This window comes from Danio rerio, chromosome 12, assembly GCF_049306965.1.
Source record: "Danio rerio strain Tuebingen ecotype United States chromosome 12, GRCz12tu, whole genome shotgun sequence".
In the NCBI taxonomy this organism is placed as follows: domain Eukaryota; kingdom Metazoa; phylum Chordata; class Actinopteri; order Cypriniformes; family Danionidae; genus Danio; species Danio rerio.
The window spans coordinates 38,894,695-38,915,298 of NC_133187.1; the positions used below are offsets into that span (position 1 = coordinate 38,894,695).

At 34.8% G+C, this 20,604-nt stretch overlaps 1 protein-coding gene across 1 annotated transcript in view; it reads left to right on the plus strand.

Moving 5' to 3' along the window:
• cox10 (cytochrome c oxidase assembly factor heme A:farnesyltransferase COX10) overlaps positions 1–20,093 on the plus strand; it is a 69,133-nt gene extending 49,040 nt beyond the window's left edge. The window contains exons 5-7 of the mRNA NM_001166259.1: positions 1,133–1,203; positions 12,118–12,350; positions 18,887–20,093. Coding sequence (NP_001159731.1) covers positions 1,133–1,203; positions 12,118–12,350; positions 18,887–19,311 — 729 coding nt within the window. The 3' untranslated portion in view covers positions 19,312–20,093. The remainder of the gene's footprint in view (positions 1–1,132; positions 1,204–12,117; positions 12,351–18,886) is intronic.
• The last annotated feature ends 511 nt before the right edge of the window (positions 20,094–20,604 follow it).

Here is a 20,604-nt window from a genome sequence, read left to right on the forward strand (position 1 = left end):
TGTGGTCACATGATGTGCGTTTTCAGCAGAATAGTGTGGTTGGAGATCTTTTCAGAAATGCTAGATAAAACGCCAGTGTGGATGTGATTCGTTTTCATTCTAAAATGTCATTTTAAAACTAAGATGTATTAGTGTAAACATGGCCTAATTGTGTGTTTTTCGCGAGCGGCTGCTGCTGCAAAGGGGGCAAGGCGGAGGATTGCGATGCCGGCTCAGCATCGTGATGTCTATCGGCCATCAATGGCATCGTCTGTTGACCCAACCCTAGTTGACAAAGACTAAAGAATTAGGGCAATATATATATATTTTAGCTGTGTTATTGCAATGTGCACACCTGCAATAATCACATCGCTAGATCTGCAATGTTGAGTCTGAATGATAGGTGCCCAGGAGACAAAGAATACATGTGATTTGTAGAGTTTAAATATAATAGAGTGAAAGTTTATATTTATTTATCTGTTTGAGGCCTGTGATTGAGCATTTCAAGAGAGTTTAAAACATTTGGGCACAAGAATTTGCCAAAATTACACTCTAAAAAACCTGTTCTTTTTTAGAACTTGTCTTGTTTCTAATCTAATTATCAAAATTCCAAACCAAAAACAGGGCAGGAATGCCGAAAACGGAGTAGAAATGACGAACCTTCCCATCATTGTCATATTAGTTTATTTATTTTAAGGAAAAACTCACTTAATTTTGACTTTTTTTCTTTTGAAGATGAAAGCAAAACAATATTTTTACTCAGTTTATTTATATATTTCAGATATTTGGTCTAGAAATGAGACAAAATCTGTAAATTAGAAAAGCATTTTTTGCAGTTAGATTTTTCAATATACCTGAATACTGTTAATGAAGTGAAAAAAGTGAAGTAGAGCTATTCAAACCAAAATAAATAAATAAACTGGTGAAAATATTCATATTGCAATATATATCGCAAAAAAATAACATCGCAATATCAGATAATTCTAATATCGTATAGTTGGTGTTTCTTACTAAGGAGATATCTGTTATTAATAAGTGTTTAATTTGACACATTAAACCAGAGATGTGCAAATTTCTGAATGCATGTGTGTTGTACAGATTTTGTATTGTTAATACTTTATATATTAATGTGCTTTTTTTCATTCCTCAACAGTACTTTGAGGTTCCCTTTGACTCCAACATGAATCGTACCAAAAACAGACCCCTGGTCAGAGGACAGATCAGGTAAGCTCCTTCACAACCTCTCTCTCACTCTTGGGGTGTGTTTTAAAATCTAACAAGCATCCTACATAGGCTTTCTATTTGGGTTTCAAACATTCTTGCTTTGTCTTAACTTAAAGCAAATATTTGTAAGAAGTAAAAATGTCTTCCTTGCTCTCATTATGCTCATCATTTACTCTGTACATGGTTCTCAGGTAGACAAGTGTTTGTGTGTAGCTGAGCCTGCTGGCATCAGAAACTATATGCCATTGTTTGATATCTGTAGCGCTGGTCTGCCGCTTGCGCACCTGTCCTGTGTAACCTGATCCAGTTTTGTGTAGGTGTGCCTTTCTCTGTTCGTCCCGTCTCACTCCACTGCTGACAAACCGTGGGTCACGACAGTACACTACTCAATTAGTGAGGTTGACTTGTTTATTTTGGTTGTAGTGTTGTGGGCTTAATGCGGGATGCAGGTGTAATTTCTACATGCTGTTAGACAAGCTTACTAAATTAATTCAGAGCAGTTCTGTTTGGTTATCATAAATTCTCCAATTATATAAAAATAGCTCCAATTATTTTCAACTGGATTTCTTCTATTTTTGTTATAAATAAGTAGAGGTGTGAACCTATACTGGTCTCACGGTTTGGTTCGGTTACGATTATCATGCCTTCGGTTCAATTCGATATCTCGGTGCATCACGGTGCATTGACGATGCTTTCTATATACAGTGTTATTTAGGGGGGAGGCTAACAAGCTGTCTGTATAAACACACAGACACACAGCACCACACTGTCTCTCATTCAAACACATACACAAACATAGACAGCACCAAACAAACACACACACACACACAAGCCCTCGCAACAGGGAGAGCTCGCGCTGAGTGGAGCAGAAAAACGAAAAAGAACTAAAAAAAAAAAAGAAGCACTTTTCTGACGGTCCCTTACTGAGAGCTTCTCTCAGCGCGAGCTAAACACATATTGCGAGGGCTTAAACGGAGCAGTGCTCGTAATGTCAAGCGAAAAAAAGAAAGACAGCTGTGAAACATAACCAGCTTTGTCTTTTTGTAGGAAACACACTTTAGATCTTTTTAGGGTAAGAAGTTTTTGAGTTATTGCCGTCTATAACTGAATGTGTCTAAGGAAAATCGAAAACAAAACCAACTGAACCGCGCTCATTTCTGGCGCCCCCCTGAATCTACAGCGCCCTTAGCATATGCCTATGGTGCCTATGCCACGGGCCGGCCCTGAGTTGCCTGAGTGTTGTAAATACTCGCACTCACCTCCCTCGCGACAGAGCGAATAGGAGATAAATGACGTCAGTACATAATAACGGTTATGATTATTACTGAACCGATACAGAATTGTCCGCATCTGCATCGCGGTGCACCGAAGAAACAATTAATTTTGACACCCATATAAATAAGCTTACTTAAAGTTTCTGAGTATTTTGTTTATCATGACAGTCCTAACAAATGAATAGTGTTAATGAATTTGAAGCCTTATAGGGAAAGTTCATGCAAAAATGAACATTTACTATTTTCTCACCCTCAAGTGGTTCCAAATCTGAGTTTCGTTAATCTGTTGAACACAGAAGATATTTTAAAGAAAGCTGAAAACCTGTAACCATTAACCACGTTTCCACTATCATGCCTAAATTGAGCATTCCAGGGTGAAACAACAGCCAGTCACTAGGGATGCACAATATATCGGCGGCCATATCATTATCGGCCGATAAATGCTATTTTTAATGTTATCCAACACAATGTCACGGCAATTTGTAACCTTTCGATTTAGTGGCTGATTCGTATGAATTCGTACAGTTTGCTCATTCCCCAATGACGGTTGGGCTTAGGGGTGGGGTTAGGTGCCACGCCTCCTTTTTAAAATCATACAATTTCGTACGACTGAACTTGTACGAATTCCTACAAATTAGCCACTAAACTGGCAAAACGTAAAATACTTTAGTTTTCTCATGAGATCAAGCTGTGTTATAGTTATTGGCCCAAACAAAATCAAGCTCATATCTTTAAGCCGATAGATTATGTAATTGTAAAAAAGAAAGCTTACTAAATTAATTCAGAGGAGTTCTGTTTGGTTATCATAACCCTCCAATTATTTTCAACTGGATTTCTTCTATTTTTGTTATAAATAAGCTTACTAAAAGTTTCTGTGTATTTTGTTTATCATGACAGTCCTAACAAATGAATAGTGTTAATATATATATATTGTGATATGAATACAATTTCACCAGATGGCTTGAATATGTCTGTTTGAAAATAAATCATTAATTTAGATCGACTGGAGTGATTTTGTAAGGGTCATAGAAAAACAAAATGTCTCAATGTCAGATTTTTCCAATATCGTGCAGCCCTACTGCTTTTACAACAATAGCCAGTAAGGACATATACTGTGTCATTTTTACACATGTTTTCGAGCGCAGTATCACACATTTGACAGCCATTACTTCTCACTAATTGGGTGTGTTAGTGGAATTGAACCAAACAGGACCCCTGCCCTCTTTCACTCCCTCGAGGGTCACTTTGCAACAACAGAAGGGGCAGATCTGTTGACGTGAGGGTATAAGGAATGACTCGAGCAGTCACCGTAATCTAAACAGCCCAAACCAAACACCCCGGCTTATCCTGCATCTCAAACACACACTCACAATCAAAGACAAGAGCACACTCAGTTCTGCTTCAGAGGAAATAAGAGGACATGGTTTATAACTTCACTATCTGCGTCAACTTCACTGGCCCATTCCACAATGTAGTGTACTTTTATTTTAAAGTGAAAATTAAAATGATATACACATAAATATCAAGCATATGTGCATACAGTTGAAGTTAAATTATTAGCTCTCCTGTAAAATATTTATATATTCATTTTTATGTATTTCCCAAATGCTGTTTATTGACCAAAGACTTTTTCACAGTATTTGCTAAAACATTTTTTTCTTCTGGAGAAAGTCTTATTTATTTTAATTAAAAGCATTTTTTTATGTTTTAAAAGCAATTGTATGTTCAATATTGTAGGATGTTTTTGATTGTCTAAAAAATAAACCACTGTTATCCAATAACTTGCCTAATTATTCTAACTTGCCTAGTTAACATATCCTAGTTAAGTCTTCAAATTGCAGTTTAAACTGAATACTAGTCTCTTTGTAAATAAGTAAAACAATATATTACAGACTGTCACCATATGTTTTATTATATTATATTACATTACATTACATTACATTACATCATATTATATTATATTATATTATATTATATTATATTATATTATATTATATTATATTATATTATATTATATTATATTATATTATATTTAATTTAGTGGTGGGCCGTTATAGACTCTTATTGTGCGATAAAAATACTGGCGTTAATCTATTCTCAAAGTTGGGTTGGGAGCTGGGTCTATTCTACGCAAGCTATGATGACTTTCACCTTGATATTTTAGCGCAGATGTATACTTGACTGGTGAGCTGTCTGACAAAAAAGTGCCCTTCTGAATTAAATCAGCAGGATGCCTGACTTTAACTGCAGTTTGGCAGTTTTGCTTTCACCCATGAACATTTTATTCATGCTCCCGTGACAAACTGAGGTATTAGACGCGATTAAGGAGTAAGAACTGGTGAGGGAGTAACACAAGCCAAATGGAAAGCAAAAAACGTGCAAATTTCGTGTGTGTGTGTGTGTGTGTGTGTGTGTGTGTGCGTGCGTGTGCACATGTGCGGTCCTTTACTGACCGCTGCGTGTGTGGATCTTGTCGGAAAATATAGCAACAAAGATTAAAATATACTTTCCACCATAATTCCACTAATATAAGCATACTCCACATCGTAAGTCCATTTCTGTTTAATTCAGTTATGACTTTAGTTTAGCTGTTTTGAGCTTATGTAGGCCTACAAAACTTAAATTTATGTTTAACTGAATTAACAGTTAATAAACACAAGTACATCTTATTGAACATAATTTATTTTCATCACCAATTATCATAGTAGAACAGTTTCTCAAGAAGTTTGAGATGCATTTTGGAAACAGGAGATGAGCCCCTGGTCTAATGTGCCTCCTGGCATGAGAAACCCGTTCTTAAAGACTTATTATTTGGATAGCACACATTCTAAATGCCTTCGGCAGAATTCAAATGAACCATTTTAATCTAGATTAATCTAGGTTAATCTAGATTAAAAAAGATAATCTATACATACCTATAATTATATTATATACGTTTCTTGTAACATAATTGTATGTGTTCATATAATATAATTGTATGCTTTCATATTTGTTTTCATATAATATAATTATATGATAGAACTTCATTCGGCTAATGCAACACTTTATAATGAAGGGGGAATAAACTGAAGGAAAGTGAGTGAGACATTTGACAGCTCAGTTAAAAAATGAAAAGAACTATTGCAAACAATAATCTGTCAGGCTTCTGAATATTAATTATCTGACTTGCTGAAGTGAAATTGCTGATTAAACATGATTCAAATCATTGAATTGCACTGTTCCCACCCATTACCAAATAAACCAGCAACAAAGAATATGGTTTACCTGATGTATGAGAGACTCGGGTTCTCTTTTTTTTCCCATCAGGTTGCCATTCATAAGAACAATGCTTTCAGTGATAATAGGTTATTAGGTATATAGGTTAACAGGATTGAAAAACAAATAACTAAATAAGCAACATGTGTAAATGATGTCAGTTATAGGTTATGCTTTTCAGTTAATTGCCCAGCCTTAAATAGGCTACATCATGTGTTTTAGACTGTATAGTGTAGACGAAAGCATTAACAACTCCAATATTCTAAAACACTGTAAACACTGAAAAAACACTAGTGTAAACACAGCTTACACCATTTACACAGCATTTCAAGAGCACACTGATGTGATTTGACAGCCGTTACACACCCTCTGTTTCTGTCAAAGACAAAATAAATTTACTTATTGATGTTATAATGTATTAAAATGTGTTTATTATCTCTCCAAAATCAACACTTGTAAAATATTTAAAAGATCAAATATTTCAAAGGAGGGGTAATAATTTTAACATGCACCAATAAACCACATAGTCAAACTATTTAATCAGGAATCATAAGAATAAATAATAAAAAGGTCACATTAGTTTTTGGACACAGTTATTATTATTTATTATGATAATGTTGTAAGTATAAATAGTGAAGAGGTGATGTGCTGCATGCCAGTTTCCACATTCTGTGCTTTTTTCCCTTTTTTTTTAGCTGTTCTTGTGTGATCAGGGTTTGCAGGCCATTGTTATGTCATGCCTTATCTTCATTTGGAAAACATATAGCTGTACAATTTCACTCCCTTTCAAACACACCACATTCCTCTCAGCTTAAGTCCCAGCTCGCTTTCTAAAGCAGCAGAAGATAAAGAAGAGGTGTGCAGATAAATGGTACTCTATTTCAAACTTCTGGAAACGTCCCCCAGAGCAGCTTAATTACTGTGAGATTTACCCTCGCAGTAGCACAGCACTAATTCAGCCGTGCTGCAGGAGGACTGTACAGGTGGATCAAACTCCCCCTCAAATCAAAAGTAAAGTTTTTACTTAAAGTGGAGAAAAGAAGCATTGAACATTGTGCTTTTCCCTGGGAATAAAATTTAAAAAAATAAAAATATGGTTTACCTGATGTATGAGAGACTCTGCTTCTCTTTTTTTCATCAGGTTGCCATGCATAAGAACAATGCAAGCAACTCATAAGCTTTCAGTTTTTCCACACGTTGTAATTTCTTATTAAAGAGCATGTATTAACAATATTGAAAACATATAAATTAACTAACCGACGTGTGGAAACAACATTGTTTATAGGTTATGCATTTCGGTGTAGTTGTTAAATTTTTTTTATTTATTTATTTATTTTTTAATGAATTGCCCTGCCCTAATGGCCCGTTTCCACTGAGTTGTACGGGACGGTTCGGTTTGGTACAATTTTATGGCCCTTTTCACATTCAAAGGATACCAAAAAGTGAACCGTAGCGTACCACTTTTTGAGTACCCTTTGCAAAAGAGACCTATTATGAAAAAATTGTACCAAAAGGCAGAGCTAGACACACAGTTGAATGCTTTTGGTGTAGAGAGATACATATTCGCTCATCAACAAGCAGGAGAATGAAAACAAAGGAACCACCATTTTTAAAAATACAGCCAAAACATTACACCGTAATAATATATACATTTAATAACAAGCCATGGTCTTCCCAAGCTCAAACAAACCTTGTCGTCGTCTTGAAAAACAGCCACTAAGCCAGAAAGAACAAAATTTGCTATGTCTTGTTGTTTTACGAGCCCGTCTAAAAGTGCACGCAGTTTAACTTACTCCACAGAGCTCGCCACGCATCTATATTTGAAATAAAGAACTTGAGCTGATGATAATAATGTGCACGTGATTATTAAAGTTCTTCTGACATCAGATCCTGTCAGAAACAGACAAGCGCGAGAGGTAAGTGCGAAAAAACAAAGGAAAAGCCGGAAAAACAAAGAAGCAAATGATTCTTTCAGCAACCTAAAACCTGAACTGCCATGTTTAACTATTATCATCACACTTTGTCTATTATAAACTCGGAATGATGGAAGTACTTTCTAACAAGAGGTTACATGTGCTGACTGGGCTATATTTTGTGTTGTTTTTAAACCCAAATAATGACTAAATGTATGCTGTATGTAGTTTTACTGTAATTGGTAACAAATCCTGTTCATAGAAAGGTTAGTAATGGACATTTTTACACAAGTATTTTTGTATATAAAGTATCTGTTTTGTGTGAAGTGCTTCTCATATGATATGCGAACGACCCTTACAGTTTTACTTTGACATTTCGTGGAGTGAGAATGCTGTTGATTGAAACTGTTGACACCAAGCCTATTGGTACCCTTTTGGCAGTGGAATGACGGATAAAGGTGACCCGTACTGTACTGTACTGTACCACTCAGTGGAAATGAGCCATAATGGTCTAAATCATGTGTTTTAGGCTGTATAGTGTGGATGAAACGCAGTAAAACACCAGTATTCTAAAACGCTGTATTAAAATGAAAAAGCACTAGTGTAAACATAGCCTACATCATTTACACAGCATACAGCATTTCAAGAGCAACGTGTACATGAAAGCACACCGATGTGTTCTGACAGCCGTTACACACCCTGTTTCTGTCACCCCAACTAGAAAATTGCTTCCTTGATTGTTTACAAATACGTCATCTTTGTCAGACTGACTGTCAATAACTTGCGGAATTCTTCTGTTGTGCGTCTTCACCCGACACCCCGCAGACACTCGAGAGCCCAACACAAATGCACAGCACGCTAACAGTGGAGTCACCTAGCAGAACGTGTCATTACATGCATTAGATGTGTCCTAGCGCAACCTGTTTACGCCTGCACACGCACTCGTACGGGTGTCAGTGTGTTATTACGCAGACTTGAGATGATACGGCGCTCTTTGATGTCTGTTACATTCTTATGATGTAAGCCTGAAGGCAGAGATGTGCATGAGATGGAGCAAAGCTGAATCTCAGCTGTTTCATTTGGGGAGTATTTCTGTTGCTGTTTTTTTTACACATTTTTTAATATGAAAAAGTTCTGTTTCACTGTTGTTTTGTGCACTCAAACAAGTATTTTGCTCCTCCTTTGAACTACTTATTTAAAATGTTTTGGGACAGCTCAATTGCTTTATTTTCAAACAACCTAAATTTAAGTTAACCTAATTGATTTGAAACAAATATTGTGCATTTTGAAGTAATGCTTTTTTTATAAATTTTATTATCTTATAACTTAGTTTTATTGTATTTACTTGCGTTTTAATACAATTAATGTCAATTTCTTTTTTAGTTTTGCATTTAAAAAAATATTTTTAAGTAACTGCTTTTTGTGTTTTTGTTATCTTAATTGTCATCTTAATAATTTAGAGTTTTAATGACTTAACTGGCTTTTGAATAAATTTAATGTTCTTTTTTAGGTAATTGTTTTTATTATTTTTATTATCTTATAATTTAGAGTTTTATTTAATTTACTGGCATATTTAATACATTTTATGTCAATTTCTTTTTTGCATTATTATTAATTTATTTTCAATATTTTAAAGTAGCTTTTTATTATTTTTAATTTCTTATAATTAGGATTTTTGGTGAATTTTCATGCATTTTTAATTTATTTAATGTCAATTTCTTTAGTTATATATTTTTAAAAATATTTTAAAGCAATTTTTTTGTCTTCTAATTTAGAGTTTTAGTGACTTTAATGGCTTTTAAATAAATCTAATGTCAATTTAAATTTTTTAAATATTTTTTTACTGTTTTTATTATTTTTATTATCTTACAATTTAGAGTTTTAGCGAATTTACTGGCTTTTTAATACATATAATGTGCATTTTTTTAAAACAGTAAAAGTTTAAATTAAATTAATTTTAAATAAAACATATTTACATTTTTTATTTAAATGAAATAACATTTTAAAGTAACTGTCTTTTATTGTTTTTATTATTTTATAAATTAGATTATTCAATAACTCAAAAGTGCTTTTACAAGTGGCCCATTGGATGAACAAATACGTTGTAACACTAGATGAATTCAATAGTGCACAAAGTTAAAATATCTAGTTTATTACGGTGTGTGAAAATAGTAATTTCCTTCATGTAGTGCAGGAAATGCCAGTGGCTTTACTCCTAGCGTTAGTCAGCCTTATCCCTCAAACAACTGATCTCACCCCGTTAACTTATGGGGCTCATATAGACCCCTCCACCACATAAAACAGCCATAACAATGATAATAACATTAAAATGGAATCTCCTGCTGTTGGGCGGAAAATTTGCCCTCTTTTCCTCTCTACGCTTTGGTCTCTGTCTCAATACCCCTCTAATTTATGGAGCAGTTAGCTGTGAATTTGAACCAGACGCCTCTGCTGGATTGGATCTGACTGCTTTTAATAAACCTTAGAGGAAGTGGTCGTCCAATGGAGCACAGAGAAATGTGGCCAGGAGAGGTTTAATCTGTAGCAGAAACCCACAAGCTTTTGCTTTAATGGAACTCGCAGAACCACACTAAAGCTTATCTCAGATACTCCTGTTATATATATATATATATATATATATATATATATATATATATATATATATATATATATATATATATTCGCTTTATGCACGCTTCCTTCTCTGTCCGCTCTGGTCACAAACAGAATCGAAGTCATTTAGTTTCTCTTGGTGGTGGTTATTGGTTTGTAAATGTATATGTTGAAATACACAAGGGATCAAATCATTGCTTGATCTTTTCATATAAGAGTTCATCATGTTATGAAAACCTTAATTCAGTTTAACTTAACACAGGAAACATTAGCACAGGGATTCCAGCTCATACCATTGATATTATTTGCTGTTCACAACCATTTTTGGTTTGCAGTCTGACATTTCTGAGTGAAACAGGATGTTCAGAACAGATTGAATTTGAGATAAATCTATCGTTCTATCATTATATATCATTCAATCTTTTGTTTTGTCTGTCTGTCTGTCTGTCTCTTCATCTATCTATCTATCTATCTATCTATCTATCTATCTATCTATCTATCTATCTATCTATCTATCTGTCTGTCTGTCTGTCTGTCTGTCTGTCTGTCTGTCTGTCTGTCTGTCTGTCTGTCTGTCTGTCTGTCTGTCTGTCTGTCTGTCTCTTCATCTATCTATCTATCTATCTATCTATCTATCTATCTGTCTGTCTGTCTGTCTGTCTGTCTGTCTGTCTGTCTGTCTGTCTGTCTGTCTGTCTGTCTGTCTGTCTGCAGCAGCTTTCTTGAAACTGTTTTTGATCACAAGAAAGAACAAAAGCATGATTAATTTAAAAAAATATTAACATAAACAGGGTTCAATGCTAAGAACATTTTCTACTGGCCTGACTGGACCAGCGGTTCAGATTTTTACTTGCCCTGCCAAAATTTTACTGATTCCACCAAAATAAATAAAGTAGTCACATTTAAATAATGTGTCAAAAATAATGTGTGTGAATCTAGCATTTAAATATTTTTAAAATGTTAAAATATTCAGCAGTAAAATATAGCAGTATTGAAAATGTGCTGGTATTTTATTGCAAAACAAAAAGTGGTAGACTTAAAAAACTATGCAAAACATCGCTTCATTTTTTTCGTAGTGTTGTACCCATGTAAATATCTGTTTCCACAACGTTAGAAACAGACGTTTCCTTTTAGCCTCATAATTTGATGTTGCTGTCATGTTGCCGTCTCTTCACTGTACTGGTTTTTACCAGGTTGTGGAAGAAATAACATGCTCACAACATCCAATCAGATAAAACGAACCAAAAAGCAATATGGTGTTTACGACTTTACAGAAAAGGTAGCATTCAAAGACTTAAAAGCACAAATTATTTCTTGATTCTAGGACTGTATTTGCACGCAATTGACAAGTAGTCACAGGCAAATAAAAATTTTGTGACAAGGCAGCACTGGCCTTATCGGGCCAGTAACAATTCTCTCTACTGTCCCAAACATATTTCACGCTGGCCCCGGGCCATTGGGCAGTCCTTATGGTTGAGCCCTGATAAATATACAGCAAGTCACTCAATATTAACTTCAGGAAAACTGCGCTCATGTGGATTTGCTATATACCATAGTATGCAAAACAAATCTTATGTATTTTATCATGTATCTTAAATTTTACGATCATCCTGTTAGCATTCTAAATATAGACTTCATCATGCAGTGACTGCTGTCAAACTCTCAAGATGATTATATATTTTTTTGCATAATATGACACTCCATAATTAAGTTTAAGTTACCATTAAAACTAATATTATGATTCTATCTTAGATAATAACATTTACACACCCCTAGTGGACATTAAGGAAAATAAAAATATAACCTCATCTAAACATCATGATTTCATCAATCTGAAGTTGTCCTCCATCTCTCCTCAGCCCTCTGCATGCCGTGTCTTTCGCTCTGGCCTGTGGGATCCCAGGTGTGACCCTGTTGACCCTGGGTGTAAATCCTCTGACTGGCTTCCTGGGCGCCCTGAACATCTTCCTGTACACGTGCTGCTACACTCCTCTGAAGCGCCTCAGCATCGCCAACACCTGGGTGGGTGCAGTGGTGGGTGCTATCCCACCTGTGATGGGCTGGACAGCAGCCACCGGCTCTCTCGATCCAGGTACATATACATCGTGTCAGTGACACAGATAACACATTTTAAATATTTCCTATTAGAGATCCGCTTAAGGGTGTACTCACACTATGATTGTCTTGAACTGTGCCCAGGCGCAATTGTCCCCTCTCCCCCTCGGCCCACACTCACAATGATCCTTCTGAGCCTGAGCACGCTTATGTCATCTATAGGACGACTGTTCAGTTTAACTGAAGAGAAGCACAAGTTATATTGTTTGTATTATTTTAAGTTGTTTGATATGCAGTGACACACAGTCAAGACTTTGCTGAACAGATTCTCCACTTTTGACACTCATAAATGTTTATGAAAGTCATCATGCTGCATGTATTAGGGGGTTTGCTGAAGGTGGCAGTTGTTGTTCAACTAGCGGTTTGTATTTTTAATAATCTATGACAGTTTGTGTTCATTGTAAAGTAAGAATGATTAATAAATCCATATGAAACAGTCCCTTAAAAGTGTTGTCGCAAATTCAGTTTCGGGCTCAGGCATGCTTTGCACTCACTCTACAAGCGTTCTGCGCCAAAGCCCAACTGACACTCTGGCACACCTCTTCCAACCGGGCCAGGGCCAGCCAACTAAACCACGCCATGGCCCCAATTCAGAGCACTCACACTTGTCAAACGAAGCGGGAAATGGGGGTCAAGCGTGCCTGGGCGTAGTTCGGATAGCCTAGTGTGAGTACACAAAGTAATTTTGCTTCTACATGTTGGAATTTTAGGGTCAACAAATTAAATTGATGTAGCTGAAACGTTACTTATAGTAAACACAACGTTTAAAGAGGGCCATCAAAATCAATTACTGCTACAAATAGTGATCTAAACAGAACAGTTCACACCAAATATCAGAATTTTCTCATTGTCACGTTGTTCTAAGCTAGAATCATTTTTGTTCTCTCGTAGAACAAGAAACGAGATGTTTATAAGAATGTTCATGCTGCTGTTTTAGTACATACAGTCAGAATTATCAGCCCCCTGTTTATTTTTTCCCCAATTTCTGTTTAAGGGAGAGATATTTTAAACGCAATTCTAAACATAATAGTTTTAATAACTCATTTCTAATTGATTTATTTTCTCTTTGCCATGGTAACAGTACATGATATTTTTCTAGACACTTCTATACAGCTTAAAGTTACATTTAAAGGCTTAACTAGGTTAATTAGGTTAACTAGGCAGGTCAGGGTAATTAGGCAAGTTATTTTCTAATGATAGTTTGTTCTGTAGATTATCGAAAAAAATATAGCTTAAAGGGGCTAATAATTTTGTTCTTAAAAAGAATTGTAAAAAAATAATAACTCTAGCCAAAAAAAAACAAAAAACAAATAAGACTTTTTCCAGAGGAAAAATATTATCAGACATACTGTGTACATTTCCTGAATCTATTAAACAACATTTAGGAAATATAAATAAATAAATAAATAAATAAATAAATAAATAAATAAAGGGGGCTAATAATTTTGGCTATTGTAACTGTATATACATATATAACTAGTGGGAGCTCAAAAAAGGATTAAAATGCACTGTTAAATGATTCTGGCCATTATGATTCTTTATTTAAAGTATTTTGAAGTTATTTGATAGATTTGTAATCATAGAAAGTTAAAAACCACTGCCACCTTTTACTCAAGTTTATTTTTTTACTATCCTACTATCTATTATTTTTAAATATGTTTCTTATTCTCTCCAAAGCTTCATCAGTTATAAGGTATTATTACTATTTTCTATGCTGATTTTGTGTTCTTTGTATGTTAAAGTTGCTTTTATTATATTTCTTGACTTTTACATTTTTGATCGCATAGGTAATTCAAAATAACAGAACTGTACAAAATAACAGAATACAAGTGAAATGGGCTATTCTATGAATTTCTTCTGAGCATCTCATGATTCCAAGAAGTAAAATTTATGAAGGTCTGAGGCAATATCAGAGCGAAAACAACACCAAGAGATTATATAATGATCTTTACTGACTGAGATTCCAGCCTGATCTCATGAGGAAGCATAACTATTTTACGTTTTGTTGGTTTAGTGGCTATTTCCTACAAATTCATACGAGTTCAGTCATACAAAAATTTAAGATTTTGAGAATGAGGTGTGGCACCGAACCCCACCACCAAAACCCAACTGTCATAGTGCGATAAGCAAATCGTACTGAATTGTATGAATGAGATCGTACAAATTCATATGATTAGCCACTAAATCAAAAAGTTACCAAGATAGCATTGGATATTCCTATAAAATCTACACTCATTGATTCTCAGACATTTTGGAAATCTAAAGCCTTAGTGATCTCCTTATAGCAACACATTATTAAAACACTGTGGACATTGCTGACATTTGCAGTGTTATGATTTAAGCTTTGAAGAAATACACAAGAAAGCTAAATGTTAGTATTTCAATGGGAATCTCCAATTGGGCTCACATTAAGACGTGCAATTGTAAAATCCTTCTTGTTTCAACATTATCAGTTTTTCCCAGAGTTCTGTATTGTGCAGTCCTTCCAGAGAAGTGATGTACATGATCCATATGTCTCTTCTGACTTTTACTGACTCTTCTTCCAGTCCCGAGGTCTCTGTCCACTTATGAGTGTTGCAGTTGCGTATACACTCAGTACATCCGGTGTTTTTTTCCTGAAGATCTCTCATGCTTGAATCAAGTGTTTGTGGAAGACAGCAGGGGGTCTACTAAACTATTAAAGTGTGCTGTTGTGGCAACCATGAGCTCTGTTTTCTCAGAAGCGAACAGCTGAAGTGTTTGCTTGTGTGTGTATTTACGTGTTTTTCCTCCAAGCTCAGAGAACCGCATGTGCCTCTTGAAGTAAGGAGGGTTTCAGTGCCCTTTGCAAGCGTGGTTTTATTCAGATGTGCAAACCTGAATGTTATTATGACCTTTTTTAGGCTGAGGATGAAATTAGATGAGAACATATTTAATTTTTTCCCCATATTTTTGTTTACTTGATATAATTTTTGCGTACAACTTCCTAATCAGGGTTTCTGCAAGGTCTAAAATGTCTTAAATCTCAAAATCCAAATTTTAGCCCTTAAAATGTCTTAAATTTTCTGTAATATTGTGTTGTAGGTCTTAAATCTTTTTTTAAACAGGTCTTAAATTTTCCTTTGTTCATGTATTGCTACCAAATCTGGCCAAAACCTATACAATCACCAACAATCATCTCAATAAAACTTTAAACTTTTTATTTAAAAATATATATTTTTTACTTTATTTATCATAATGGTTTAATTAATTGCCTTACAATAATATTTGTTTAAATGTTCTCCCCGCATTTACTGCTGAGGACACCGACCTGGACAGATTGTTGTGCATAAATTTTGTTTATTACAGTTTTTAAAACTTTTAAAACATTTGTTTATTTCTCTTTTATTTTAAAGAAATTTTATGTTGCAAAAAAGTGTATGGATCATACAAATAGAGCTTGAATATTTTAAATATTTAGCTAAAAAGTCAATTTAAATGTTTAATTTTTTATATTAAATGATTATTGTATTATTAAATGTTTTTAATTATAATATTTTTTTTTTGTTTTAAAAGGGCAAACAAAAATCTTTTCCATCTGGGCCATTTGAAAAATTCCTTTACGGGTCTAAAATTCCATTCATAATGGTCTTAAAAATGTCTTAAGTCTTAAATTGAACTCGGTGAAACCTGCAGAAACCCTGCTAATAATTAAATTCAAAATTGTTAAGGTAAAGCTGATCTTAATCAAATAAGAAACACTTCAGCCATTATGTCGTGGCCCTTTTTTTTTTTTCTAGAATCAAGTTCTGTGGTTTCTATTTTTTATGGATTCATTTTTAATTGTTTAATTCATTAATAAAAAATAAAATTAAAATTTTTATACATATATCAATTAAAAAGTAGCGGAAAAGCAATTAATGCAAACTCAAACCATTGTTATAATCTTTTGAAGATTAAAAAAATATTTTTTTTTTTCCATGCTTTATGGTAGTTTTAAAAAAATGTATAAAAAGTATTTTTTGCTATTTCTGCATAGAATTTAGTGATAATAATAATAATAATAATAATAATAATAATAATAATAAACTTAAGACATGAAATAAAAATGCCATAACTTTTTAACTTTTAAGGTTTACTATGCAAATCCGATTAAATCCATTTGTTTCATAAACAAAGCAAGTCTCATATAATGTTTCTTCTGAAAGACAGAAAATAATACTTAAACTGTATTAGAAATAAACAATATAAACATTTGCATATTACTCGGTAATATTACTAAAATTGATTTACACACATTTACATGAGTTAATAAATACTCAATGATGGGCTAAAATTCTATGGATTTCTGCACAAACTGATTCCGTGTCAGCTTAGTCCCAAGTATACACACACACTGCTATGTACATCCAACTTTTCACCCATCTTTTACCTTTATTAACAGTTATTATTTAGCAACATCAAACTGAATAAGTTATATTAATTCTAAAAATGTACACTGCTAAATAATACCCCTCGGTCATATACAGATGTCACATTTGTAATTCACTACTTTCCTCAAAGCACTCTGTCAGTTTATCTCCATCAGTTCCTTCCTGCAAATCACAATTTTTGAGAACCATTCAAAAACAAACAACCCATAAAAAGATGCCCCGTGTGTGAGAGGTCACTCCCACTGCCCTCCTCTCAGCGTTTCCCAAAGGATTTCACTACAAGAGTGTTTTCTAAGAACACACACTCACACATAGGCCTGTGACAATAATTAATATGTCGACTTATCGTGCAACACTTGGAGATGACCTCAATAATTTTGCAGATGCATTATATATCTACAAATTCATGCGGGTAGATTTTGGTTGTGGCGGGTTAGACAGCCACTCCCACTAGCCACTTTGGCTGGCTGAAACATATTTTTAAATTGCCAGTGCTGGCTCATCGTCACTACAGATTAGACTGCTAGTTTATGATCGTTTGTCTATATGCGTACAAATGTGATCTTAGAATCGAGAAGCAGCACGACTGACAAAAACAGCTTTTCACACGAGCAAAGGTAACCAGGTGAATAACAAATGAGAGGATCACGCGCACGGTGAGACAAGCTTTCCTCACTCACTGACGAGGGCTTTAGTGTCTTGTGCACAGATAATTTGATGTGCGTGAGTGTTTAAAAGCTTCTGTGCCTTTTCCTCACCCGATGCAACCATGCTTGGAATCGAAACTAGTGCAATGCTTGCCACCCACAGTCCTTCAAGGGCTTTGTAAGCAGCAGCAGCAGTTGTTGTCGCTTTCGCTTTAACCATTCTTTGAACAGATTATTAATTGGCCTAACCGTGTACGCGACATCATCCTTTCATTGTTTTTTTACACGCTTTCTTTTGCCTGCTGTTATTTTTGTTAATATAGTTTAATAAACATCATTTTAAAAAAAATATTGCTTTATTATGTTGTTGTATGTATAGTTAACTGGTGATCTGGGATATTGAGTCAGAACAGACCACTGTGCATAGTTTTTGATGCGTGAGAATATATATATATATATATATATATATATATATATATATATATATATATATATATATATATATATATATATATATATATATATATATATATATATATATATATTAAATGTCAGCTTTTTTTTTATAAAAAGTGCATGTATGCAGCAGTATTTTGCTTGTTTTGACACATTGGTTAAAATTTGTGGCAAGGAAATAATTAGTTTGGTGTGGCCAGAGAATAAAAAAAATCCTTATTGTGTTGAGCCCTGAAAAGTCCTGTGAAAGAAAAATAAATGCAATTCAACACTTTTATGAAAGCATAACCCATTTGCTCATGCTCATTGAGTATGAACGAGGTGGCAAGTGGAAAAAACACAAAATGTAAATGAAGTAATTTTAGCATGCCGCAACCCATGACAAAATCTTTTTGGCAAAGGTTTATGCAAATAAAATATAGTTAAATATATTTTCCCAACAACAAAATTGTAGCTAGTAAAAAATGGCGAGTAGCTAGTAACGGTGGAAAACTACTAGCCTTAGTGGCTGGCGATCAAAAGTTAATGTCAAGCCCTGCTCACTGGTGTGAAAAATTTAATAGTATTAATAATAAACATTTACCTTCATAACATCAAATTATAGAATCTAAATAACTTAAGAATTATCAGCATTTTAAAGTGTTTATGGCTATTTGCATTATTATGCTGTTAAATAATCATATAATCAGTGGCATAAAATTATCTTAAAATTATAAAAATATCGCTTATGACAACATTTTCTGTAACAATATATCACAACAAAAATTTCTTATCATGACAGGCCTACTCACTCACACACACAAACACAAACTCCACTGTTTGTGTGGTGTCACCTTTTTTGAACACAGGCCAGTGCTGTTTGCTTCCTCCACAACCGGATGTGCAGAACTAGTGCGTATTTTCAATGATCGACTGTCTTCTGCAGGGCACTCTGACCTTCCTCCTTCCTCCACCCATGATGCGGAAGAGCTTGTTTTGTTGATTCACTCCTCCTCTTCCTCTCTCTGTCTCTTCTCCAGGAGCACTTTTACTGGGAGCCTTCCTGTTCTCCTGGCAGTTTCCTCACTTTAATGCCTTGAGCTGGAATCTGAGAGAGGACTATTCGCGCGGCGGGTACCGAATGATGTCCGTCACCCATCCTGGCCTTTGTAAGCGCGTGGCCCTGCGCCACAGCGTGGGTCTGATTTTCCTCTCAGCTTTGGGCCCCGTGCTGGACGTCACCACCTGGACGTTCCCTTTAGTCTCCTTGCCCATTAACCTTTACATCAGCTACCTGGCGTTTAGGTTTTACAGGCACGGCGACCGGCAGAACTCACGCAAGCTGTTTTTCTGTAGTCTTTGGCATCTGCCCATGCTTTTGCTGCTGGCTCTCACCTGTAAAAAGAGCCGCGTGGCGCAGGACGAGGCCGCTGTCACTTCCAGCTCAGCTTCTTTGGCTCTGTAGAGCAACATCCTTCCATACTGGCTAGATAATTGCTGCCGTTGGCCACTAAATAATTATTTTGGCACAAAAAACACACCAAAAGTTAGAAAGAAATCAACCTCTTTCCATTATAAAAGTTTCCATCAGGGAAAAAAAAAAGTGCTAAAAGTCCCTGAATTCACTCAGGTAATGTGTACACAAATCAACGTCTGTGTAAATACATGATATATTTATTTAACGCAGCCCCATCCTGTTTGACTATGAGCTTGTAGACTCCTGTGTCTATGTAAAAAGCATAACAGAAATTGAAGGTCTACAAGAGCGCATTTTGCATTCAAATCGCCGTTACTGTTGATGTTTTGGTTAAGTGCAGAAAACGGTTTGTGCTAATGCATTTCAAAGTTTGTCCTCTTTTAATTACTTGCTAAGTGACGTTTTCACTTTCTAATATTTCATTGCAGAAATAAATGGCTTTGTAACAAATCTGTCAGCCCAGAAGGCTTTATCATTGTATGAAACTCCGTCCCTCTGAGTTTGAGTTGAGATGTTTAAAGGCTGATATTTTGGAGAGCTTTCGGATGTCAGATTCATTGAGATTATTTGAAAATGAGTCAAATAAACCCATTTGAATTCCCCAGAACTGAATTAATGATGTTAATTAATTGAATAAGATTGCTGAGTATTTGTTACTTCGTTGGCTTGCTCCAAATGGGGGTTTTACACAGATCTGACCTCACTGTTCCAATGACTTGTGTAAGACACAATAAAAGAAAGTTCATGTTAATAAAATATGTTACGATCAAGCTTGTGTTTGAGTTTTGATTTGAAAGCATGCTGGCAGTTAAAGCACTTGTGTTTTCTTTTTCTGGTGATTACTTATGTGCAACATTTGAACAGTTGTATTTCTTATTCATTTATTCTTAAAGCTGAATTTTTATTATTGTTTTACTTTTAAATGGACATTGACTACGTTGACATGGACATTAGTAATTAATTTTAGGAATTATTTCCCTTAATCTGAATTAGACAGTAATCTGATTAAGATGTTTACATGAGTCACATGTCACATGCTATAGCTGATAACTCGATTAATGTCATTGCTTCACCAGTTCACCACAGTTTCATGTACATAACTTTGTGTGTTTCATTTTTAATTTGTCGACTTTAACTTAAGTTTGTCACTTTCACTTTCATTCAGGAACATTTCATGCCCCCGGTGACAAACAAGATATTGGATGCGAGTATAAACTGCAAAAACAGTGTTGTTTTAATGGAATTTGATACTTCACACCGTATGGGAAAAACTGTGCTTTT